Below are 26,788 nucleotides of genomic sequence, written 5' to 3' on the forward strand. Positions count from 1 at the left end.
ACCATCCAAGGCGGGGGCGGGGAAGTCAGAGGTCGCCGGGGGCAGGGACGTGATGCCCCTAGAGGGGGTGGGCCCTACCGCCAGGGCAGGCTGTGTACGACCAACCACTTGCTTTCATCCCACGGCTGGTGGTGGCTGGAGCTTACTTCCCTGGACCGTGGCAGGGACAAGTTACGTGGGTGCTGCCTTCCAGTGCAGGTGGCAGATAAAAGGCGGCGGCAGCCAGTGATAACAGGTACAAGGCCCCTGGGGGGACGGGGGCAACACAGGGCACCCCCCGCCTTCCTGCTCTTCCACGGCTGTCTGCATCAATCTCTTTTGTGTGTCTGTCAACAGGCGGCCCGAGCCCCCCAAAGGGACATAAATAGAACTGAAGTACAACAAGCCACTAGATTCTCAGCACCTCAAGTGTAAGCCCTGGGTCTTTCGGGGGCAGACAAGCAAGAAATTATTTCTTGCTGAAGAGAAATAAGAGCATAACTCGCCCGTGCGAACGGTGAGTCACCTTAGCAAGTGGGCAAGGCCGGCGCCACCCGTCCAGCCCCGGGGCCTGGTTCCGAGGCCCCGCTGGGACCTAAGCACCTCACCCCTCAGGCTGGCCCGGCTCCACTCTCCCAGCCTCTGACGGGGGCACCGGGAAAGGCACTCGCGGGGACAGTCTGCTGCGTCTGGAAGTCCCCTTACTCCTCCCAAAGGGCTCTCAGGACCTGACCCTGGCAGCCCAGAGACAGCAGGATGGCTGAGACAGGTAGAGCAGAAGCTGGGGGCCCTCTCCAGGGGGACCCCAGGCCTGAGGCCTCTCCTCTGCCTGGCACAGGCCCAGGCCGGTCATCTCTCCACCTGGCCTCCTCGGCTCCTGCCGACCGGCCCACCTGAACCCATGGCGAGATGCCAGCGTGGGCGTGACCACCCAGGCGTCTTCAATGCTCGGCGCCTCACAGTGCTTTCAAATGACCTGCTGCAGTTGGCACAGCCTGGTATACAGCAGGGACACACGGGGTTGCAGGAGGGGAGACCCCAGGAGGGACCCTCGCCCAGGCTTACTTGTCCAGATGTGAGGCTGACCCTATGAAACAGAGAATTTCATCTACTACTTTGGTGAAGCTACTTCGGGGAAATCAGTAGGTGTCACATGGACCTGCAGACACATTATGAAATGGTATCTTTGAAAAGACACGATGTGACTGTTAGACGTGGCATCATTGTACTGTGCTCCCCTAAATTCGTACAAATGTGATGTCAATAAAAATGTTTTTTTAAAGTAAAACCAAAAAGATATGATAATCTCAACCCCAGACCCCCATCAGCTTTGGACTATCTGGTCCATTGGGAAACAACACCCTGCCCCCCCCCCCCCCAAAAAAAGAAGCCACTGCTGAGGACCAGTGGCCGGGTGCAGCGGCCCTCCCACCTGCCCGGCTGGGGAGCTGCGGTGCCACACCATCAGGCCCAAGGACTCAAGGACAAGACTGTCTTCTTTAAATCCAACTATAACCGGAGAAATTGAGGTTTGGGGACCAAAGTTCCTTCCTTTATGCCCTCCTATTAACCCGGGAACAAGTCCCTGGGGGGAAGAAACTGGCATTTTCTGGAGGGTTTTGAAAAGGAGGAGATGTTGTCCAACAGCCTTGGACGTCAGTTCCCTGATCCGAAGCTGACAAGACACAGGAGAGAAACCAGGAAGCAGACGGAAGAGGCTCCTCTAACCAGCCCTCTCTGCCCCACACATCGATCACCTTCCGTCCCCAAGGGCCGGAGGAAAGATCCAGAGAACAGTTTTCCATTTGTATGTGTCAAACTCAGCTCACTCCCTTGGAGCCAAGAAAAGAGATTTAAACTACAAGTGTCGGCCGGTTTCCCGGTAACTAAACTAGTCATTTGGCATTTCAAGAGCATCCGAGATTCGAGATGCGTAACTGCAGAGGCGAGGAGAGGGGGTCACTTCTTCAGCTCGCCCACACCGTCTGGAAGGGCTGATTTTAACCCTGGGAGAGCAGCCTCTTCGACAGGAGCCTCCTTCCCCAGATCGAGGGGACCCAGAGAGGGGCTGCAGAGGCTGCTGCGGCAAGGGACCTAGACCCGGAGAAGTGAAGAGGTCTTGCCCAGGATCACGCAGGACATTAATTCCTTCCTCCAGGATCTCTGGGGACGAAGCAGGCTGGAGCACTCAGTCGGAGCTGTGTTCTAAGTTTTGCCTTAGTTTTAAAATAGCCCAGCTCACAAGATGGTTTATTTCGGACCAACGAGGCCTCGCTTGGTTTCAAGCCACTTTGATTCTCAGAGGACAGACGGCATGTGTGCCAGAGAACTCCACAGCACTTTGGAAACATGGAAAACATACAGGCTCGACGTGAGCGGACTATGTTCCATGGCATCTGACATAAACGCAGCCATCCCAGGAAAGCCACCAATAGATAGAGCAAAAGCTTGCTATGCGAACAGAAAGGACCATACGTGGTGTGCTCTGTGGGACGGCATTTCCTCCAGAGTCTGGATCCAGACAGCAGCTCATACTTGCTCCCAAATAAAGTCAGGTCTGCGTTCCTTTCACACAGCCTTACCCTCTGCAAGGAGTCAGGTGCCTGGGGTCCACTAAGACAACAGACTCTACAAGACATCAAGCCTTTGCTAAGTCCTCATCTGTAAAGGCGACCCCCAGTATTGCTGTGTATATGAACTGGAAATTAAGGCTCGGGGGGTTAATGGAGATAAGTGACTCTGGGTTCCTGCCTGGTGGATACAAAGGGCTACCTGTCTGGGTAATGCTGCTCTTATAACCCAGGAAGTCCCAGACTCATCTCACTGCCCAGCCAGGAACAGATCGGGGGCTCTCCAGTGTGGTGCTACGGACATTCTGGACTTTGCCGAGTCTGGTGTTGAGCAGCTTTCCTAGCGCCCACCCTCTAGGTGCCAATGGCATCTCCCATTGTGACAACCCAAACTATCTCCAAACACTGACAAAAGTCCCCTGGAGAGGAGAGGCAAGGCACTTAAGAACCACCAGAGACGCTAAAGGGCAGGATTCAGAGAATGCTGCTCCCTGCCCAAATGTGCCTTTCCCACTGGTCCTGGAGAGCGTGGGACGGCTCGGTAACTTTCCTGCAGGGGTCGGACACGGGAGAGGCCACGGCTGAGCCAGGGCAGCCTGATTCTGGGGAAAGGAGATATTAAGGTCCACCCTCTCCCTGACCCAGCCCCTTGCCCAGGACCCTCTCACCTGCAGGGTCCAAGAGGGCTCAGAAAAACCAGGAGTCCATGGAGCTGCCATCCGGAGTGGGGTGACAGTCCAGCCACTTAGGAGGAGTTTGTGAGGGGTCCGCAGTAGTCATGTCACAGTGCAGAACGTTTCCCTGTGAGGGCCCCTGGGGGAGCCAGGTGATGACCAGCAGCAGCATCAGGAAACTGCCAGGAATCCAACACCGAGTGACCACAGAAACTGACCTTTATTGAACACCCACTGTGTGCCAGGCATTCTGTGTGAACCCCAACCCCAAGGGTGGTCCGCAATCACCCACTGTGCAGGAAGAGCCTGGGGCCGTGGCTAAGTGACTTCCACTGCAGGCCGGTGGGTGGCCCCGGCTCCGGGTCAGAGGAACAGCCTCCTGACCAGGCCCACCAGGGCAGGGGAAAGGGTGGCCAGGCTGGAGGCAGGCAGCGGGCACGGTCTTGGCAGAGCAGCCGTGGGCCACGAGCTGCCAGCAGCTCAGCCCCGTGCTCGAGTGGGTGCTGGGGGCCGTCCAGCCTGGGGGTGGGAGCAGCCGGTGCCAGCTGGATCAGAACCTGAGAGCCCATTAGCAGAGTCTCACTTCCCAGGAGGGAGCGACTGCACCGCTCAGAGCAGACTTCCTTGGCAGTGAGCGGCACTTGCAGGAGTCCCAGAGTCACTCAGAGAAGCCACTTGTTTCCCAACAGCCACCAGGATGGCAGCAGCTGTCCCGAGCAGGGTCCCTGGTGCTGCCTGGACCTCCAGTCAGGGAGGCCTCTGCTGGGCCACACAGGGCTAAGGCCCCCTGCTCAGACCCCGGGAGAAGAGGGTCCCCCGAGCAGCTTCTGGCGGTCAGGGTCAGCCCGTCAGACCTGGAGGAGGGGGAGGAGCCGGGAGCCGTCAGTGGACACAGCAGGGCCGCCAGCTAGGCCTGCGGGGCCCCCAGACTCCTCCCCCGACCCTGCTCCGGTGGGATTCCTGGGGCAGGCAGCAGGGTCTCCCTTCCCCCCAATGGGCAGCCGTCACATTAACGGGGACCACGTTCCTAAACGCCTCAGGCGGAGCAGGACTTGGTGACTTTTCTAACCCCCAGCCCACCTGTTTGAGGAAACACCTGAAGACATCTGTCCCCATGGGGAACGTGGTGATTTCTTTTTGACATGTGACCTCTGGTCACTCCAGAGTGGTGACCACAACACCCTCTAAAGGCCACAAGGTCTGATGGTGGCTAAAGAATGAGCAGCTGGCCAGGCACCACGAGCCTCTGCTGAGGAGGGCATTTCCCTGTGAGAAGAGGGTGTCCCCTGGGGGCACAGCCCAGGACACAGGAAGGGCCAGACGCCTCTTTGAGGGGTGTGGGTCCAGGGTGCCAGGCTGCCCTCTGCCTCCTGCTGGGAGGGCTGCTCACAAATCAGGAGGATGGAGTGGGACAGGACCCTGCCCAGCTCCTCCCACTTGTGGGGCGTAAGCAGCCCATAGCCACTGTCCCAGGCCCCCGGAATGGCTTAAAGAACAACCCAAGAGCCAGGCAAGCTCCCCCTGGGCAGGCTGTCATCTCTCTGGGCAGCTGAGTTGCTCCCTGTCACGTCTCTAGCAAGGGCCAGTCCATCCGCTTCCCCTCTGAGAAGGAAGAAAGGACAGGAGGAAGCTTCTAGAATTCAGCAGTGGCCACCCCCAACCCCATTCTGCTCTCAGCTGGGTGGGAATCTCTCCAACCCCAAGCTTCCTGTCCACTTGTCCCCCCTTCCTCCCAAGCCCACCCCCTCTGGTTCTCCTTGAGGGGGATCTTATTTACTGAATGAACAAGTAAAAAGAAGAGTTTAAAAATAAGTTCAGATAAGAGCAATAAAGCCTCTCTTCAGCCTTTGCCATTAAAACTGATTTGAAATAGGAGAGCCAGATTTTCCAGGTGAGAATTATAGGGTTTGTGGATTAAGGAGACAACCAAGTCTCCTTTATTTTCCTTCCATAAGGACTAAATTGATATTTACTTGCGTAAGCCAGGAGCAAAAAAGGGACATCTAACTCTCTAACAGCCACTTATACATCCACATTCGGCAGATTTATCAAAGCCTAAAACAGCAGGGAGAGAGAATGAGAGCATAATACATCGAAGAGAAGCTCCGTATTGTCCCCAATGGGGTTAGGGGTCGAGACTCAGGCCTGGAGAGGCCAGAGTTAAGCAGGCAACGTCTGACCTGGTCTCTCTGGGGAGAGGTCATGGGCTCCCAACACTGACCCTGAGATAAGCTCAGAACAACCCTGGAGCCATGGTCAGGAGCGGCGGTGGCCTGCAGAGCCGGTGCGTCCCCAGCAGGCCTCAGCATGGGAACGCGTAGCACTGACTGGGTAGAGCTGGTGAGCTCCCTTGGTTCCTGTCAATCTTGTAAGTTCCATAAGGTCCCAGCCCAGGCTGAACCAGGGCCACAGCAATCCTCTGAGAACGGGAGAAAAGACATTGGGTAAGAAATAGTGTTGAGGGCTGGGGCTGGGGCTCAGTGGTAGAGCACTTGCCTGTCATGTGTGAGGCCCTGGGTTTGATCCTTAGCACCACATGTAAATAAATAAAATAAAGGTATTAAAAGAAAAGAAAAGAAATAGTGTTGAGGACCTGAGTTGTCAAAGCAAGAAGGTCACTCTTTCTTGCGGCAGAAAAGACCTTCCTCAGGCCCCTGCTAAAGGAGACCCCCTCAGGGATGCAGCGCTGCGGACACGGGGGTGTTGGGCATTTCCAGCCCCAGATTTGAGAGTCCAAAGCTGGTTCGGACCCCACTGCCCGGCTTTGACAACTCAGCCAGGCTGGTGGCCAACGGGTCTTGTTGGGAGCCCCAGACAAGACAGAACCACCTAGAATCCTCAGCAGGGAAAGCAACAGGGCCCCGCAGTTCACGGATATCAGATGGCAAGATTCTTCCACCAGATGCAGGGCAGCTGCAGACGGGCCGCCAGCAGGCTTTCAGGACTCCAGGGAACAAGAGGGACCCTCCAGAGGCACAGAGTTCAGCCTCCAGGGACCCTCCAGCCCAGAGGCCACATGTGAGGACACCAGGAAGAGAAAACATGCCCACGAGTGGACTGGCCTCTGAATCCTGCCTCTGAATCCTGCCTGAGACTCTGGTGAGAGACTCACAACTTGAACTTTGGAAGCATCCACTGAGCCCTGAACCAGGGGAGGCAGCGCAGCTCCACCACCAGTGTGAACCAGGGGTTCCCCTCAGAGGTTGCGGTCAAGTCCAGAGCTACAGGGACTCCTCTGCCCGCAGCGGGGATAGTCAGGAAAGCCGAGAGGAGCCGTAAAGGCAGAGCGAGGTGGAGACCTACCGAGGCAAGCCAGGCAGACCAGAGGCGTCCCACCAGACTCGGGTCTCTGGGGTCCTTCTCCTTTCTCTGTACTCTCTACCGCCATTAGAAAATATTTGGCACTTCTGAAATTCAAAAAGTGCCTTGAAATTGGCACGTTCTTGGGGCTGGGGATGTGGCTCAAGCGGTAGCACGCTCGCCTGGCTCGCCTGGCATGCGTGCGGCCCGGGTTCGATTCTCAGCACCACATACAAAGAGATGTTGTGTCCGCTGATAACTAAAAAATAAATATCAAAAATTCTCTCTCTCTCTCTCTCTCTTAAAAAGAAAAAAAGAAAAACCTTTAAAAAAAAAAAAAGAAATTGGCACGTTCTATCTGCCGTCACATCATGGATCTGTCACAGTTACGAAAACGGAGGCTCACCATCTCTGGTGGAAATCACAAAGCACCTTCAGGAGACCTATTCAGCCTGCACTTTCTGCAGAGAAGCAGTGCCAAGAGTTCTTCTGAGACTTGAGAGCTCGTGAGTGGCGAGTGCCAGGCGGTGCAGGAAGGCACACTTTCTACGTTTCCAGGGGAAAACTCGAATCAAGATGGCCTGGGCTCCTTCCTGGGACGTGCCTGGCACAAGGGTTAAGAACAGTGCTCGTGAAATTGCTGAGGAAATGCGAGCAACCCAGACCCCACCCGCTGATTTGGATTCTACTGTTAAGTCGCTGACGGGAAGTAGGAGACAGGTAGTCAGGGAAGAATGACAGTTTGGGGATTAGTGTGATGACAATTAGCCAAGTTCTGCTCTGCTTCTCTTTACAAAGACAACTTCCCTTCTCTTTGCTCTTAGAATGCCATGTTAGAAGAGAGACATTTCCATGGCAACCACATACACATTTAGTGATGTGTCACTAAATTTGTGTGTGCACAAAGGCACATTAGGAGACTTTTTGAATGTGGCAAGAGAAATAGATTTTCATAATTGAATGTTGCCCTCAAGTAGAGTTTACCATTTGCCGGGAGCTGGGGCTGCAGCAGGAGACGCTCACTGTGCCTCATCAGAACCCAAGCTGGACTCGGAAATCTGAGCAGAGTTCGGATGAGGGCTCGTCTCTTTGGAAAGCTGCTACCCAGAAAGGGGCATGGACAGATGGGGGCACAGCCAGAGGTCAAGATGGCCTCAACAGACCGGGGAAAACAGATCTATCTCATGTCCATCCAGAGCCTGGCAAGAGAGAAAGCTGGTTGCATTAGCATCAGATATGACCCAGGTCCATCCCTGGGCTCCCAGCACCTCAGGAGCCCAAGCCTGTCCCCTGCTCTAACAGAGAGAGCAGGAGAAGGTCAGCCCCGATCTCGGAGAGCTTCCCCAAGTGAAGCACAACGGAAAGAATGTGGAATCTGGAGCCAGAAGTCCCAGATGTGTGTCCTAGTTCTGTCTCTGCCTCATCAGGGAACTTTGAAAGCCACTCTTTTTCTAAGCCTCAATCTGTGAACTGGGAATATGCTTCCTGATTACCAGATGCTCCAAGGAGGCAGGGAATATAGAAGCATCGGCATTAAACTCTACCATTGCTAAACTCTAATACTGCTTACGGGGTGGCAGTGACTCGGCTCATGTGCCTCCAAGGAGACCTTTGCCAGGTGCAGGCTGGGCTCCCAGAGCTTGGTGCATTGACAGATGCCCACCCCGGCGTCACTGTGTGGATCTGAGACTGCTGTGGGTTCTTGGCGGCCTGGCTCCAGGTCTCCGCAGGAGCTAGTCGAGCAATAGATAAGAGGACAGCTCTGCAGACCTTCTCAGACCCGGAGGCTCTGCCGCCAGCCTGTCAGGTCCTCCCCAACACACACCAACCCTCACCCTAATCACAGGGCACACAGAGGCAATTCAGCCCTGTGCCAAACCTCTGGATTCTCCATTACTCCTTTTCCACTCAAACTAGACCTTGGCTTCTAGAAGAAAAGAAGTCTCCAATAAAAAGCAAACAGGAGCAGCTAAATCTTGGCTTTTGTACCAAGTGAGAGATCTTCAAGGGTAGTTTGGAGCGCTTGATTCTGCACAGAGGCCCACGTGGGAACAAGCTGCCTGGGCTTCAGGGCAGGGCCTCGCATGGGGTTAGGACCCGGCAGCACCATTCTGGAGCCCCATGAACTACCCTCTCCCCTGTGGGCGTTTTCCTCCCTCTCGGACATGAGCCTGAGCAGCTGGGCAGCTGTGGGCTCTCCTCCTCCATCTGGGGAGGACACTCTGCTGCCACCCGGGCTCAGGGTCAAACACCCCACACCCATGGTAGCACCTGGATCGCCGTCCAAGCCACCTCAAAGCCGTCTCCATGCAGGTCACCTGCCTTCCCATCACACTCCCACCAATCTGAGGGGGCTCAGGCACCTGGGGACTGGGCCCTGCACTGTTCAGCAACTGGGTGACTCCAGCTGAGTTCTCAGACCCTGTGTCCCCTCCCTGCAGACTCCTTAGGCCACAAGTCCCAGCCACCCTCCCATGGAGGCTCATGCCAGGTAACTGCTTTAGTGCTGGCCACACAGTCCTGGGCTTTGCAGACTCCAGCGTGGCTTTATCTAAGGCTGCAGCAGTGGCTGGTGGCATCAAGTTAGTGCACAGCTGCAAAAGCCAACACCTCCCCTCGTGTGCCACTGATAAGGAGGTGAGGTGGCCTGGCTAAGGAGGTGAAATGCTCCGGCCCCCGTGAAGAACAGCCTGGCGGCTCCTCCATAGGCTACAGAGAGTCACCCTGGGACCCAGCAATCTCACTCCTGGGCATGGACCCAAAAGAACTGAAAACAGATGTCCACCCTAACGAGCACAAGGCCACGCACAAAGGGATCATTCACAGCCCAAAGGTGAAAATAGCCCAAATGTTCAGCAACGCAAGGAGCTCAAAATAGGGCCCCTCCACACAGCAGAGTGTCATTCAGACATGACAGAAACAGAACCTTGACACGCTACAACACAGGACCCCATCTACTGCGTAAAAACCAGAAAAGAAAAATCTGCACAGACACAAAGCGGATGAGTGGCGGGCGGGGCTGTGGTGGGGGAGTAGGGGGGGTACTGCCAATGGGTCCCGGCTTTCCACTGAGGCCAAGGAAAAGTTCTGGAACTAGACAAGACTGATGGTCACCGACTGTGAATGTACTAATGTCACTGGATTGGACAGTTCAAAGCGATGGCTTTCATGAGTATTTAAAAAGCAAGCCAGGCCACCTCTCCCAGCAGTTTTAGGGTACTTGATGCCACCAGCCACTGCTGCAATCTTAGCTAAAGCCCCATTGGGGTCTGCAAAGACCAGGACTGTGGGGAGGGGCTGGCTGTGAGCAGCCAGGTCCAGGACTGGCTCGGGCCGCACCACCAGCACGTATGAGTCAGATGCTTTTCAGCCTAGCTGGTGAGACGGCCACCAGGTCCCCGGCCAGCACAGACCCTGCAGGGACAGGCATGGAGGGAGGAGGAGGCTGGGCAGCCCAACAGCAGCTGCAGAACACAGTGTCCACTGAGTCACTCCTCTGTTCTGCAGAGATGAACCAAGTGACTAGCACCGTCCTCATCTCACCTGGCACCCCGGGGGACGAGCAGACCTTAACAGTCGGACCTCAAGATGCCCAAGCCACTGAACACACAGTCGGAATGCGATGGGCATCTCGGGAGACGCCAGGAGACCCGGGTGCTGCGGGACGGGCTGCTCTGGTGGCAGAGCTCTGAGGACTTCCTTAGACAAGTGCCCAGCCAGGGGACTGTTCTGAGACCCACACTGGGCCCAGGAGGCTGGGCAGCTTCTGTTGCAGTGACATCAGGAGAAACTGTGGAAGAGCGGTCAGGGCGGGAGCAGACCGGGACATCCCCCGATGGAGTTTCAGCAGGGACTTTGCCTGTTGATTCCACGGTGAGGGGCTTGGTGAGGGGCTTGGTGAGGGGCTTGGTGAGGGGCTTGGTGAGGGGCTTGGTGAGGGGCTTGGTGAGGGGCTTGGTGAGGGGCTCGGTGAGGGGCTTGGTGAGGGGCTCGGTGAGGGCCTTGGTGAGGGGCTTGGTGAGGGGCTTGGTGAGGGGCTTGGTTTCCAGAGGAGGCGCCCTTCAAGCGCAGGGTTCCGGCCACAAGCTGAGACGGTGCTGGTATCGTTCTGGCCACTGCCTGCTGTGGCCAGTTGGGGACGCCAACTCTACCACGTCTTCCTCTCCTGCACAGCGAGGAAGCCAGAATCTGCCTTCCCCCGGGTGCGGCTCCTCCTTCCTCCCCAGGGAGAGGCCTTGCATTCCTCAGTGTGCGGCCAGGTTCGGGACACAGCTGGCCCTGTTCCCACATAGCAAGGGAGGCTTGGCTCTGCACATCCAGCCAGGACAAGGGTAAGCCAGGAGACGGGCCAGCGGGACAGTCAGGTGACCATCCCAGGGTGAGAAGCAGAGGGCTGAGGGCACTTGGCTGTCCTTGGGAGAGTCCCATGTGACTCCTGATACACCATTAGCAAGTGACTCTGCTCCACCACGGCAGCCAGGAAGGAAAGCTCAGGAGCCTGTGGCCAGCGAAGACCGTCCTGGGTCACCTGGGAAAGGCGTGAGGAGCAGAGACCGGGCAGGCCCCTCGGGAGGCTGAAAGATGCTTGGCCACCAAGCCAGAGTCAAAGGAAAGTAGAGACTGACCTAGAGTGGCCTCCAGGTCTCTGCCTCCAGACTCACCCACTTCCCCAACCTCTGGTCCCTTTCCAAGCCGCTGGTGTCCCCAGGGGCTCTGGCCCCTCTGCCTCCCAGTCCAGGTGTTCCTTCAGTGGACTCACACTTGAACCCGTGGCCCCGACATGCCACCCAATGACTCCTAGATAGGAGACCTGCACCATGGCCCCACCCAGCCCAGGCCCCCCGGCCAGCCACCCCCTAGACGATCCCACCTACATTCCATAAGCGTCTCATTTTTATTAAGTTTAGAATTAAACTCACCTCCCCTCCCAGGACGCCCCACCGACCCCAAGTAGAGCGTGGGCCGTTGGACACGTCACCTCCCACACCCACGCATTCGGCCGGTGGAGTTTCACCACCCCAGCCTGGACCACATTCCCCTGAATCCCCCTCTGTCCCCAAGCCCCCGGCTCACCTAGTCCTCCTTCCCACTTTACCTGGCACCTCCCTGGGGGGGCCCTTGGCACCCCAGTGAGACGCTAGAGCCCCGCGGGGCAGAAGCCTCCCCTCTACATCCTCCCCATCTAGGGCACTGCCTGGCACACAGAAGAACAGTCAGTCCCCTGGAAAAGTTGACCCAGAACGAAACAGAAGTGGCAGGGAGGGGACGTCCCTCTCAGTGTAACCGCATGACTCCATGGGGTCTGGTTCGGACCTGTTTGGCAACTGGTTTCCGAGACATATCAGCTCTGCAAATTCCAGCAGCCACCTGAAGGCGGTTTCTAGGACAGAAATGACGGGGGTGGGGGGCCACATACCAACAGCAGCTAAAAGGAGGAGCAGGTGAGAACTGCAGTGGGGGGGACGGGAAAGGAGAGTGAGCCCAGAAAGCCCCCCGTGCCCCTCTCGCTCAGGGAGTGGCATCCACCTGGGAGAAGTGACAGAGGCAGAGCCCGGCAGAAATGCCTCGGCATCTAATTAAACATTTTCGACTCCACTGCACACGAGAAGGGAGCCCACATCCCCCACGGAACCCTGACAAATGAGTCGCTTCCAATCCATCTATCACTGTAGCATCTGGGTACCTCAGGAAGATGAGAAATAAGACCAACACAGAAATGAAAACCAATATACAAACAATCGTCTCCCACACAGGCCTCCAGGAAACCACAGCGACAGCCATCTGCCAGGCTCCATGATCGTCACTGCTTCCTGCAGCCAGCAGCTCCGAGGAAGCTCGGCTCAGTGTGGGGCTGAACGGCAGGGGGATCCCTCCTCTGAAGTCCACCTCTCCGTTCGTGCCTTGAGGTTGAAGGTCCACCCCTGGAGGCTTGGGATGCAATCAATGTAGGACAACAGGACATGTTTTATATGCTGCATCAGCCAAAGAATTTGCTAGAAATAAATAGTTGGGCCAGACCGGAGAAAGAGTGCAAGTTGGCCAAGGCTGAGAATTCACGGGTTCCTTGTACAGACAGCGAGCTTTGTGGGGGACCCTCCTGAAGCCTTGGGAGAGACATTCTGGTGATGCTACAGCGGGCTCTCATTTCCTGCAGCTTCCACCAGAGGTGGTCTGGAGAGATTTGATCTGAACAAGCCAGGTCCGCTATTCTCAGGTTGTCAGTCAGCACCTGGCAGAGCGGATGTGATATAAAAATCCCAGCACACCGCCGCACTGAGCCGCGACACCTGGGAGCGGGTTCTGCTCTTTTACCTCTTCAATATCCCTTTTCTCCTGAGCATCCGTCAGAGATTCGATTTTATAGATAACAGCCTGCCCTGCTGCCCGCAGGGTCTCCGTGAGCCCAGAGAGCAACGTGCAAAGGCCGCTCTGTTAACTGGAAAGCACCAGAGGCCGCCAGAGGAGGGAGGGCAAGGCCTGTTGGGAAATATACTTCTGGACAAGCAAATATTTTCATTTCAGCTGTTTATGTCCTGCCTGCTTCCCCCAAAAAAGATTTAGGTGGGACAAGCAAATATTTATACAGCTAAGCAATGTTTCCCTACCTCCAGGATCTGTGTGGCAGGAAGTGACCCAGGCACGCGACAGTGCTGCTCCATTAACTACCTGAAGGCCCAGACTCATCTGTGCCTTTCCTTTAGCTCACTGTATTGACTCCGGAGAAAGTGGACGTTTTCAGTATTTCTCTAAAAGTTTTAATAAATCCACAGCTTCTCTTGATTACAGGAAGGTATATGCTCTCTCAACTCCAGAAAACTCAGTTTTTAACTGAGTCTTTCCTCTGACCCAATCCTGGTGCACAGCTTAAGGAGACAAGATTCCCAGTCCCTCCCGTAAGGGGGTAAAAGGGAATGATATAAGGAGGGATGGCCCAGGCCCAGGCCCAGGCAGAGCAGCCTGGGAGCTCGTGAAATCCCACTGCTCAGGCTGCCCCCAGAACAATTCACTCCGTATCTGATTTCATAGGAGGAACTTGGCCATCAGTACTTTGTAAAGTCCTCTGGGTGATTCTAGATGGCAAAAAAGGTTAGAATCCCTGTTCGCAAGAAATGAACTATTTCATTGAATACTGACCCAGACCAGGACAATTTGTTATTCCATTTCAAAGGGAAAACTCCTCCTCTAAATTTCCATCCATCAGTCTTCGGCTGACGTCAGGAAGGGCGCCACCCTCAGAGCAGGAGACGAGGTCCAAATCTGCACCTCACAATACAGACTCCTCAGGCCGGGAGCTGGTCACTCCCTGCTCCAGGTCTCCGCTCGGTCAGCTAATACCAGGATTGTGGTCCATGACCTACCTGCCACGAGGCTGCTGGGCAGATCCGCTGGATTCCTAATGGGATGCTAGGGCTCTCCTAATGGGATGCTAGGGCTCTGTAATGAACGCCACACACACAGAATTTTCAACCCGATCTGTCCTGCTCAGAGTGGGCACCATCCCAGCCTGGCCACACTTTCCTTCAAGGCAGACTCCCTGGGAATTCTTCCACGTAAAACCCAGGGGGTGGTACGGAGTTAACACCCCCACTAGCATACCCGTGGACTTCGAATTCCAGGGCTGAGAGACCGGGATCCTGTTCCCACGGGAGCCAAGTTGAAGAGCACGCACTGAGAGCTCAGGGAATTATTCTGTGCTGAAACCCAAGCCGGGGCTTGATCACGGGAAACGTATGATGTTTCCCTCCCTTTTCTCCATCTGGATTGACGCCACAGTGGAACCTTTCTCGGCTACCCAAGGATCAACCATCAGACCCAGACCTCCTGGCACGATTACAGGGAGGCTGCCGCGCAACACCACCCACCTCTGAGAGCACCTTGCTTCCCTTCTCCTAATTACACCCCCAGAAAGCCCAGATGTGAACCTCTAGGAGTCTCCGGGCTGAACTGCTATTTTTCTGCCAAAGCGTGACCCTTTCTCTGTGAAGGTTTTCCTTCTATTGTGAGGTAGCAAAATTGACTATATTTTAGAGGCTGTTCTCTAAAAGATCCAGTTCTGAAAGGAAGAAAGGTATGCCCTTCTTCCCCCATTGATTCTCATAATTAAGAACCTTGACGGCCACGGGTTCTGCATAGTAAGGGACACTCAGGTGGAGAAAGGCGGGGGTGGGGGGGAGGAAGCGGAGGAAGCGCTGCTGATGTTGGTCAAGACCACAAGGGCGGAAAAACAACACGGTGCTGAAATACCTTCCAGGAAATGAGCGTTTGACTTGGCAAAGTTAACCTCTGGGCAGCTCGGTTCAGGAACAGGGTTGGGGGGAGGGACTGCAAATAAGAGATGTAACTTTTGTTCAATACCTTTGCTCGTCCCAAATGACAGAAATATGATGAAAGGGAGTTTTTGCGCTGAAATGCAAGAGCCTTCCCTGAGCGGAGACAGGATCAGATCTCGCAGAGCAACTTGGAAATTTCTGCAGCCCTGTGCACTCAGTCGCCCTCTGATATGTAATTTAGCAATTTGGCTTATGTGACCAAGTCTTTCTTATTTTTTTAATGTAGGGATTTACAAGCCAAGATTTAAAAGGTAGTCATTAGACTGAAGCTAAGGAGCCCAGAGAAAATATTTGACATTTTATAAAATCCTGAGAAGAAAGGCACAGTGGTGGAAGGGGCTAGACATCAGGGAATCCTATTATTTTTTTCCTCATATCTAAAAGTAAATGAGAGGGCTGGGGCTGGGGCTCAGCGGCAGAGCTCTTGCCTAGCATGTGTGAGGCGCTGGGTTCCATCCTCAGCACCACATTAAAAATAAATAAATAAACAAATAAAGACATTCTGTCTGTCTACAACTAAAAAAAATTTTTAAAAAAAGGCAGATGAGAAAAAATACACAAATAATTTGAGATGCTCAACCAGAAATGAGGAGCCCTTTTGAGAACTGTTATCTCTATTCAGGTCATAGTTCCAACACAAAATTATATTTCACTCATCCAATGCTAATTAAAAAATAAGTAAGAGTCTTTAAATATCTACACTATGCCAGGATCTGTACATCACGCATGTGATTCAGGAGTCTAGAGATCTATACCATGTTGCTTATTTGCATTTTACACAAATGGTAATGCGCTAGGCTAGAGTCAATGGTCTCCCATCCAAAAACAAAATGGAAAGAATAGGAAAGGGAGAAAAGTTCTTTCAAAGCACATGAATCAAGAATCTCAAGAGTAGAGTCTGCAATGTTTGCAACAGAATAAGAAAATGGCTAGACACATTAGGAGGTAGAACAATGTGACCCAACCAGGAAGCAAATCAGTCAACAGAGACTGACCAGGTGATGGCAAAGACGTTGAAAATAATGCACTTTTTAAAAAGCTATTATAAATATGTTGTGAGATTTCAAGAAAACTATAGTAACAATAATGAACACATGGTACATCTCAAGAAAAACAAAAACCTTTCAAGAGGCCCAAAGGGAAATTCTAGAAGTAAAAATTACCCAAAACAAAAAAATTCACTGGGTGGGCTTAACAACAGATTTTACACTATAGACGAAAAATTCAGTGAGCTGGAAGACAGGTTTATGTAAATGATCCACAGTGAAGCACAGAGAGAAAGGCTTAATTTAAAAAAAAGAGAGTCGTTGAGTCAGTCCCCTCTAAGACAAGATCAAGCAATCTAACTTCTACGTTTCTAGAGGTCGAAATGAAAAGGAGATCAATTGAATGGGGAAAAAGATTTTTGAAGAAATATGGGCCAAACTTTTTTCAAACTGTTTAAAATGATGCAAAAATAATACTAATGTATTGTGGAGATTATGACATATATAGAAACTAAATATATGACAATAACAGAATGAAGATGGGGAAGTGAAAGTACATTGTGACAGCTTTGCATTATACACAAAATGATGCATAACCTCAAGTAGACTGCGGTACATGTACCATTCAAATGAAGTGATCACTTAAAATATGCGTGTGTATATGTTTACAGATTACAGAATTTTATTTTTTAAAAATATTTATTTCTTAGTTTTAGGTGGACACAATATCTTCATTTAACATTTCTGTGGTGCTGAGGATGGAACCCAGTGCCTTGTGCATGCTAGGTGAGCACTCAACCACTGAGCCACCACCCCAGCCCCCAGATTACGGAATTTTAAATACCTGATTAATCCAAAAGAAAGCCTGAAAGAGAATAAAAGAAACCAAGGATATATGGGACTAATTACACAATCCCTTCCACGTGGTAGATCCGAATTCTGATACACACATCACATTGAATGTAAATGGAACAAATACTATTGTAGATTGGAGCAGGTGCTGGTAAAGTGCTCCTGGGTTTAATCCCCAGCACCAAAAAAAAAAAAAAAGCCTTTTCCTTTAAGAACAAGAATAAGTCAAAGATGCCAGTTCTCAGCAACACTGAACTGGAAGTCCTACTCAATATGATGAAACAGGAACAAGAAATAAAAGCCCTATGAACTGGAAAGAAAGAAGTAAAACCAACTGTATATGTAACAGATCTTAAGAAATCTACCAAAAGAAATCAAATGAATCCAACAAAGTTACATGATACAAAGTCAATTTATATTCTACATTTTTTTCCCATGAAGAACTATCAACAAACAATTGGAAAATAAAAATTTAAGGAATACCATTTGTAACAGCATAAAACTTGTTAAAAAGATTAGTTGATGAAAGATGTCTAAGTCTTCTATAGTGAAAACACTGTTGAGAGAAAGCAAAGAAAATCTGAACAAATGGGGAGAGAGTCCACATCCAGGATCCGAAAGACCCAACACTGACTGTTCTGTTGTAGCTGCCGCAGGGCGGGGGATGGACGGGGGCCTTGCCTGGGCTAGGCAGGTGCTCTCCCACGCCCTCGGCCCAATATCGTTAATACAGCAATCCTCTCCCATTTGATCTTCCATTTGATCCCATCAAAATTCCAGCAGGATTTTTCAGAGAACCTGACAAACTTGTTCTCAAAGGTATAGAGAAATGCAAAGAGCCTGTAATAGCCAAAGAGATTTTGAAAAAGGATTTCAAAGACGGTGGAAACACACAGAGTTCACGGCTTGCTATAGAGGTACAACACCAAGGTAGGGCGTAAGGGCATAAGGATGAATCAAAAGGCTGGCAGAGTCCAGAAACAGGCATGCGCGGGGTCACTCACTGACAAAAAAGGCATCAACGCGCTTCAACTGAGAAAGGAAAGTTTCATCAACAAATCTGCTACACAACATCTAAATGGAAAATAATCAACCTCAACCCCTGCCTCATACCACACAAAAATTAATTTGAAGTGGATGAGAGAACTACATGTAAAAACTAAAATCACTGAGCTTCTGGGACTAAAAGGAGATTATCCTCAGAGTAGTGGCTCACACCTGTAATCCCAGCTCCTTGGGAGGCTGAGGCAGGAGGATGGCAAGTTTGAAGCCAGCCTCAGCAACTTAGCAAGGCCCCAAGCAACTTAGTAAGACCCTGCATCAAAACTAAAGATGTTTCTAAAAGGGCTGGGGATGGAGCAGTGGTAAAAGCATCCCTGGGTTCAATCCCTAGTACCACAAAACATAAAAATAAAAATGATAACAAAGAAATAAAGGAGATTATCTTTATGACCTTGGGGTAGCCATAGTTTTGTTTTTTGTTTTTAAGCATGTAAAGAAAGCACTAACCATTGATACACTGGATTTCTTTCAGTTTTGGGTGTGTGTGTACATACACATACAAGCTGGGGATTGAACCCAAAGGTGCTTTACCACTGAGCTACATCCCCAGCCCTTTTTATTTTATTTTGAGACAAGTTCTCACTAAGGTGCTGAGGCTGGCCTCAAATTTGCAATCCTCCTGCCTTAAGTCTCCCAAGTCATGGGATTACAAGAATGTGCCACCACCATGTCCAGCTGGTTTTATTGTTTGTTTGTTTAATAATACATTGGATTTCTTAAAATTTTAAAACTTCTGTTTTTTGAATTAAACCATTAAGATAGGGTAAAAAAACAAAACCATAATCTGGGAGTAAATACGTACATAATATATACCTAACAAAGGATTGACATCCAAATACATAAATAACTCCTACAATATGCTGACAACAGCCTAATTTTTTAATTAAAAAGGAGGCAAAAGGTTTGAACAGACACCAGAGATGATACAGAAATGGCAAACACACGAAATGGCATTTAGTATCAATAGTTAACAGGAAACAAAACCAGAACAAAATGTTCCTATATCCCATGCGGCGGCATAGCTGAGCCTAACCACTGATAAGGGTAAATATGGACAGAGATGGGGAACTCACACACACGGGAGGATAGAGCAATCTAACTACTTGTGCAAAGTGTTTCAGTTTCTTATAAAGTGACACATGTATCTAATTTATGAACCTGGACAGTTCCCATCCACCCACACAGGATTGGTACATGAAATGTTCAGAGCAGTTGTGTTGAAAACAGCCAACATTAGAAATAGCTCCCAAATCTCACCAGAGATAAACAGATAAACAAACTGCTGGAGAATCGACAGGGAACACATCTCAACAACAGGAATGAGGCGCTAAGGGGAAGGAGGGCGTGGTATGCTGATTTAAAACAGCATCCTCAGTGAAAGAAGCCTTGGGCCACAGAGCCATGCTGCAGGGTAGAATCCACCATAGGCCAAGCTAGTCCCTGCCAAGAGAAATCAAGACAGCAACTGGGGGTGGATGCAGAGCCCAGGAACTTTATAAGGGGGTGGGAGAGCTCCATATCTTGATGGTGGTATGCTTTACCTGGTCTTCTACAGTTGTTAAAATTCAGCATACTGCCTGGCACAGTGGCGCATACCTGTAATCCCAGCAGCTAGGGAGGCTGAGACAGGAGGATCTTGAGTTCAAAGCCAGCCTAAACAACAGCAAGGCACTAAGCAACTCAGTGAGACCCTGTCTCTAAATAAAATTCAGAATAGGGTTGGGATGTGGCTCAGTGGTCAAGTGCTTCCGAGTTTAATCCCTAGTACCAAAAAAAAAAAAAAAAAAAAAAAATCAGCAAACTGTATCTCTAAGATGAGTGCATTTCACTGTATTACTTGATAGTACCAACATCACGGGCTGTGAAACACAGGGAGAAAACACACACACACACAACAGGCATTGGCAGGCATGCTCCTGGGACCTGCTTCCTTGAGCCCTGTAGGACAGGGCCATTGCACAGGACCAGATCACACAGTGGAATGCACAGCGAGTACACAGCGGGGTCAGCCAGACAGGACTGTGTTAGGCACGATGCTTCAGAAGAGGACAGAGATGGCCACTGAAAATGGTTGCTATTTACTGAAAACTCGAGAAGGTTCACCGGGAGAGCAGCTGACTCTCAGAAGACGCCACATAAAAGCACAATTATTGCTCACCTGTCCATGAGCTGCTTCTGTGAAAGTGACCCCCAGCAGAACCAGACATGGCAGATGGACCACGGCAGTGGCCTCAGCCTTTCATTAAGGAAGACTCCAAGTTAACAGGACTTAGACCTCCGTGTGAGTAAGAGCTGTCCTGACCAGCAGCGGCCCGCCAAGTCTGCGGGGGGCTCTGGGCCCAAATCTGAGAAAACAGCCTTCTGGGGGGAGAAAGCACTGCAACTGGGCCCCACACGAGGCCTGGGGGCAGCTTTTTTCTCTTGGCAGGTTGAGACACCAAGAAGGAGGCCTGACTTATCTCAGGGCATCAACCCTGCGTGGAGAGCCGCAGCTGTGCTGTCTGGATTCTGACCATCCCCCTGAGCGGGTGGGGGGAGGTGGATTAAGGTCCCTGAGTCCTCAGAATTCTTCAAGGAGTCTCCAGTTTGGTTCCTTTCCATCATCTACCACGGAAATACCGGGCTAGGAAAATCTATCGTCTGTTTCCTCCAAATGATGCAAACACTGGTGCATAAAGGCCTTGGCCCAAGGGTAGTGAGAAATCAGGAGACACGGCTCATTGCTTGAGAGCCTGGTTTTCTGGGCTGCAGGTGCACAGAACTGGAATAGTAATAATCTTCGGTTCATGACCCTCATCCCCACTCCGTGTGTGGCCCTGTTTTCAGGTAATGTAATAAATGCCCCGAATTCACTCCAAGCCATTCCTCTCCTGAATTCCACATGCATCGCCTCCCCTCTAAGGCTTTGACAATTTGGCCACGGGAGCAAGGCAGGGAGAGAGTCACCCCAAGCCCCCAGCGCCTCCCCACCACACATGCGACTCTGCTGCCCTCACAAGCCAATCATGCCCACGAGGCTGGCCGCCCACCTGGCTTACCAACCAGCTTCTCTGTACCTGTCTTTACAATCTGCAAGCCTGATTTATTTTTTTCAATAGGAGAAAAGATGTTAAGTCCCTTGGAGCCAAGTATGCCTAATATATATCACAATATTTATTTTGGGGTGGAATAATGAATCAGTCTTCCGGGAGAACTAGAAAAAAAGGAATTTCTTGAATTCGGGTGTAAATCAATCAGTCTGAAAACCACAGAGCTCTCAGCCCCCTGCTAACTGTACTGTGAAGCAAGGAGCTGACTTTTAAAAGTCACGGTGTGATTCGTGTCCTGCCCTCACACTGAAGACAAGTGGAGGAGATGAGGCCTGAGAAGCAATTGCCCCTGGAATGCCTAATTCCCCCCGGATGATGATGGAATTAAGAAATGAAAGCAGAGAACCAACCCGCCTGCCAGTGGAGAGGGATTCAGCTGGTAGGGACCGTCCTGCCACACTCTGGGAAGAAGAAGGCCGGTGTGGCTGGGCTGAGGATGGGTCTCCCAAGGGCCCTGTCCAGCTGTGAGAGCAGCCTCCATCTATCCGTCTCTACTAAAGGCACAGCAGCGAAACTGAAGGATGGGGAGGGGAAAAGGATCTCCAGCGGATCTGCATCCCAGCGCTCTTCCAGGGGAGACTATTTAAATCTGAGCTATTCCTGATATTAATTATCCTGAACGTCTCACAGGCTCAGATTCACATGCTACAAAGAACACAGCGCCTTTTAATTTTCCTACCTGTCCCTGGCACCAGTGACGATAAATCAGATATTCCGAGAAACCACACATGACTAATGAACCAGCCCATTGATGGGAGCAAAGGTCATTTGCCAAGATGACTTACTCTGACACCATCACGTCTCAGGACCGGTCGGGTCCTGGAGAACCAAGGCAGCAGGCAAGGGCCGGGGCACTCCCTGCCAAGCCACAGGCAGCCTGGGGCACCTCCAGCATCCTCCAGGTGGAGCCCTCCAGGCAGTGGGGATTCTGCTCATGGGCGCGACCCCTGGGCTCCCCTCAGCTTAGCCTTGCACTCTGAAAACGACTGCAACTTCTAAAGGACCTCTCGGGGCACTGAGCTGCTCAAGCCCCCAAACCCGGCTGTGGTTCCTCCTACTCTGAGCCTCCTTACCATTCCAGGTACCCTCCCAGAGAAGACCCCGCCTCCACCTCAGCAGCCTTATCTGATGGTTTATAGATCTTTAGCCATTCACTCCAGTGTCTGGGCTCCAGCTGAATGTCAGATCGTACTCTAGGGGCTAAACAGAACAGTGAACAGGTGGGACTGGAGAAGGCAGGAGAGTCCTCCACATGTGACACTGGTTTTACCATGAAGACAGAGACCCAGTGATCCCCGGGAATCCCTCTCCTGAAGGTCAGAGTTGACAGACTTAAACTCTGGTTGGACTCTTAGCAGGCCCGCTGTATGCAATGGTGCCTGAGAGCCCAGGGCCACTCCAGTGGACAGGGAAGATGGTCAAATCCAACTCAAATGCTTCTGGCCCAGCCCAGCACTCCAGAGTGAGGCTGCATCTAACCAGAGGAAGCAGCTTCTTCTACAGTTTGTCCAAAAGCACATGCAGGGTAGGGGCAGCCCCGACTCCAGTTCCCTGTGCCCACTGCAGAGACTGCCCGGGCCCTTTAACATAAAGCCCTCTTCCCCAGAAGGGGCCACTGAGGTTCCCCAGATCAGCAACCAACCACCATCAGTTGGAGCCAGGACACTATAAATTCTTTCACTGGATATAACCTGAACAAACTACGCACTGCCAACTCTGGTCATGTGTGAGAAAAACCTGAACTTGAATTCACAAGGAATCCACCTGTGGAGGAAGACCCCCATTCCCTGGACGATCCTCAGATCTGAAAGGGAAGGCGGCTAATCAGCATTCTGCCCTTTCACACGCTGGCCAGCACCTTTACTCTTCCCCATCCCAAGCTGACAATCTGTTCAATCCCATTTCCCAAAGTTCAGCTTGGGTGCTAGGAACATTAACTTAACACACATCTGAGAATCTGCTGTGGGCAGCTGCTGGGACACAGAGTGAACGTCACTGCCATCAACACGTCAGCCCACTCCTGTCCTCGGCTTCACAGAACTAAGATAGGCTGAGACCAGAGAAAGTTCAACTGCTAAGCAGTGCCTGACCAGGCTGGCAGGCCACCTAGGGGCCAAGCCAGAAGCCCAGTGTCCACGACCAACCCATCTGCTTTCACAGGAAGGTCCGGGAAGGAAAGGAGGTGACAGTTAAATCAGACAGTGGACAGTTCAGCTGAGACAACAGCTTTGGTCTCCCTTCTCTACCACTTTGTTTTTCTCCAAGGTTCAAAATATATGTATTTTTTGTTGGGGGCGGGTGGATAGTTGATTCCAGTAACAAAGTGCTTCCTGATGCATGTACACCCAGAGCCTGTGGCTCAGCCCGTCTTATCAGCACCAGACCTTGTCCCCGTGTCCATCTCTCAGACCAGAATGTTCATAAATAGAGTTTGTTGATCTAGAGCTGGGTGTCCAGTTCCCATTCCTCTCATTCATCACCCTCTCTGAATCTGTCTTGACATTTACTTTCACTTTTAAAACCTCATCTTCTAAGAACAGGCCCTTTTTATCTGATGCTCGCTCCCTCTCCTCTCCATGGGTCTAATCAATCCATGTCTGGAAATAAACAAACCAAAGACAAATGCCACCGTCCCTTTTGTGAAAACAGGCACTGTTCTGCAATGATCTACCCCTAGGCATGACACAGAGACAAATTTAAACGAGAGGGAAATAAAGATAGCAGCCGTCATCTGCATTGCTCACCTGCATTGCTCACCGGGTGGGACAGCGGGGATGGAAACTCTGGGTTAACCTCCAAGCCAAAAATCTCTACCCCAGATATTTCAGGTTGTGGGGGTGGGTGTTAGACTCAAGAAGCCTGAAGAGACCACAGGCTTTCAAACATAATAGGAATCTATACCAGCCCCTCCCACCCTGAGGAAGCTCAGGGTCTTCAAGATAGTAAGAGGGGGCTGCTGAGCACCTGCTACAGGTAAACACGAATGTCCCTCCAGCAACTTCCGGGGTGTGAAGAGATGCCGTGGAAAATTGGCAACCAACACAGATTACCTCCCATCATATTATTTTACACCCACCTGCAAAACAGAATCCCCACCCCTCCTACCACTCCCAGTCACTGCCCCCAGTCATCACCCCCGACCTCAGCTGGCCAAGGAGGCTGCCTTGATATGGAGGGACAGAACCAAGTTCCCCACTAGCCAACCTACACCTCCCACCACGGCTCCCACCCCAGGCTCTGAGAAATGGGTCACATGCATCTCTTTTGACCAGGATAGTAGTACTTCATTCTTAATCCTATGGGGAATCCTATTGAAAACTGGATGGTAGCTCTGGACATTGCATGAAAAACTGCACACATGCAATTGGTATGTAATTTCACTGGCAGTTACTGCCCTGGGAGGAGGTCCAGGAGGGCAGAAAGCGCGATGAGCTCAGAGGCAGATGTGGGAAAGGGCGGCGTGGGTCAAGGTGAATGGTGGACAGCACTGCTCCTTAACAGTGTTAACTGTAGTACTTCAAGTTCTAGCCTTCAATGAACCTTTGAGGTTTTAGCAAGAATTTGGAAACCAGGAGGCATGCATATGCACGCGCACATACCCCTAGGGCTCAAGCGTTGTGGCTTCCCATCTTGACTTCACAAAAAGTCCTGTGATTGCTAGTTAAGACAGTCTCGAACTGGGTTCAGCGCAGCACCGCAGAGTAACAGCAAAGGTAAATGGGGAGAGGTGGGCACTGGGAGGGAGGACAGACTGGATGATGGGGAGGGACAGGCAAGCTCTCTGCCAGCTCTGAGTAGGTCTTGGCAGGGCAGGTCCTGACCCTTGCTGCCTGCTCTCCCTCGAAATCAGGGCAGAACTGCTGACTCTCCCGCAGCCAACCAAGAAGTCCAGGCTGAAGCAGCTCTTTCCTTCTGGGTCCATGCAGAGGGAAAGCATCCTCATTTCTAGGGAGGAGACCCTGGCCCACTGCTTGCCCACGGCCCCCTCGTGGCCTGGGAGTGTCACTGCAGCCCCCTCTGCATTGCTGGGCACAAGCCTCCAGCAGGCTGCTCTCACAGCCCCAGAACTGAATATTTAGGCGCAAGTGGCGACTTAGCAACTGTCTGCAAGGCTAATGTTTGTTTTTGATTTCTTAAACTAAGACTCAGACTCAAAGTGATCTTTCTAAATCCCTCCCTGGTACATTCCCTACCATCAGTCCAAGACCTGCTTCATTAAGCCAATAACCTCAGAGCTTCTGTAACATTACCACTGCCTTATTGACCATTCCTTCTCTTGTCACAAGCAATTATGCATGATTGTTCCAAAGCTCAACAGGAAAGCAGGAACGCACAACACCTCTGGTTTGCAGGGTGCGGACTAGATTACAAGATATCTGCAGAACACCATATACCCCTCAAATCCTGGGTTTCCAGGCAGCAGGTCCTACAGGGGTTTGGTGAATCAAGACTTTTTAAGACATAACAAGAAACAACGCTGCTGGTGGTTCCCAGGTCTATAAATGCAAACAGAACGTGCCCTAAGGAACCTGAGCTCCACTCTCATTAGCAACTCCAATGGAGCCCACTTGGGCTGGGGACTAAATAAGAAGCACCAATCCGGGGGTTGGCAGCAGGTGCTCCAGGGGTTCAGCAGCTTTCCTTCAGGGGTGGAGAGGAGTAACTGAATCCCTGAAAAGAAAGTGTGCAGGGCTGAGAGAAGGTGGGAAGTTTGGGAAGAGAGGGGTGCCGAATGTATCTCAAAGATCTAGGGTGGATCAGGGGCCAGGAAGGAAATGCCGGAATCACCAGGTCTTGTCTTTGGGGGACGCGTTGGGGGCAAGGTGCTTACCTCCTTGATTTTCTCCCGCTGGGCTCGCACTGGGCTCTGTGGCTCTGTACTCTCAGCCCTGGTTCCAAGGACCGGGTGGCGGAGGCGTCTCTGGAACGCTTCGAAATCAAATCTGAGCAAGGAGCTGGAGGCCGTGGTGGGGATGTGCTCCTCCGTGGGGCGAGCGCGCGGTATCCACTCCTTGAGGTGCTGGGCGCGCCGCATCCACTCCTTGCGGCGGGGACTGACCCGGTGGTTGCGGGCGCCCAGGGCCGGCTCAGCCAGGGCCGGGTTGGGAGGCGGCTCCGGTTTGCCGGGCGGAGAGCGTCCGCCTACTTCAGCCACCAACTCCAAGCCGGGCTTCTGGGCCCTGGGGGCCAGAAAGAGGCGCTTGAGGCGAGAGGAGTGGGGCAGCAGGAAGAGGGCCCCGAAGCACAGGGTGACCAGGCCAGAGAGGAAGAGGAGGAAGAGGAATTTCTGCGGCAGCCGCAGCCCCCACGGGGAGGCCGGGACGAAGCCCGGCACTTTTCTCATGAGCATCGTGACCCGGCACGGGTCTGGGGACCGTCAGCTCCGCCTGGGGCCCCAAGGCCCTCAGCGGGCAGGCACGTGTGGGAAGGGCTTCGGTGCCGGGAGGCGTGCAGGGGTGGGGGTTCCCGGGCAGGGAAGCCAACCCGGAGTTTCACGACGGCCGGAACTGTCCCCGAAGTTCAGGGAGTTTGGAACGAGTCCTCCCGCCCCGGGGCGGGGATGTCGCCGCCTCGGCGGGGCCCGGGCGAGAGGGGCGGCACGGCTCGGGGCCCGGGCCCGCAGCGGCCGGCGGCGCGCCGCAGACTCCCCTCTGGTGGCCGCGCGGCCCCTCCCCGCAGCAGCTGGGTCTTCGGGGCCCGCGCCTTCCCGCGCTGCGGCGGCCGCCGGGGCGGTCACATGCCGTCCGTGGCGCCCAGGTTGTTGGTGCGGAGGGGCGACCGCAGGCCGGGGCCAGGCGGCGTCCTGGTGGTCCGCGCCGAGCCGCCCTCCGTCCCTCGGCCTCCCTCCCGCGCTCGCCTGCGCCCAAAGTTTCAGCCTCAGAAGCAGTTTCTGGAGGGGGCCGGCTCGGGAGGCGAGGCGGTGGCCGGGCTGGCGTGAGAGCGCCT

At 52.6% G+C, this 26,788-nt stretch overlaps 1 protein-coding gene across 2 annotated transcripts in view; it reads right to left on the reverse strand.

Moving 5' to 3' along the window:
• Man1c1 (mannosidase alpha class 1C member 1) overlaps positions 1–26,491 on the reverse strand; it is a 115,098-nt gene extending 88,607 nt beyond the window's left edge. For both annotated transcript variants that reach the window (XM_076861007.2, XM_076861008.2), the window contains exon 1: positions 25,674–26,491. In XM_076861007.2, the coding sequence (XP_076717122.1) occupies positions 25,674–26,192 (519 nt within the window). In that variant the 5' untranslated portion in view covers positions 26,193–26,491. The remainder of the gene's footprint in view (positions 1–25,673) is intronic.
• Between the last annotated feature and the right edge of the window lie 297 nt (positions 26,492–26,788).

Source organism: Callospermophilus lateralis, chromosome 7 (assembly GCF_048772815.1).
Source record: "Callospermophilus lateralis isolate mCalLat2 chromosome 7, mCalLat2.hap1, whole genome shotgun sequence".
Taxonomy (NCBI): Eukaryota; Metazoa; Chordata; class Mammalia; order Rodentia; family Sciuridae; genus Callospermophilus; species Callospermophilus lateralis.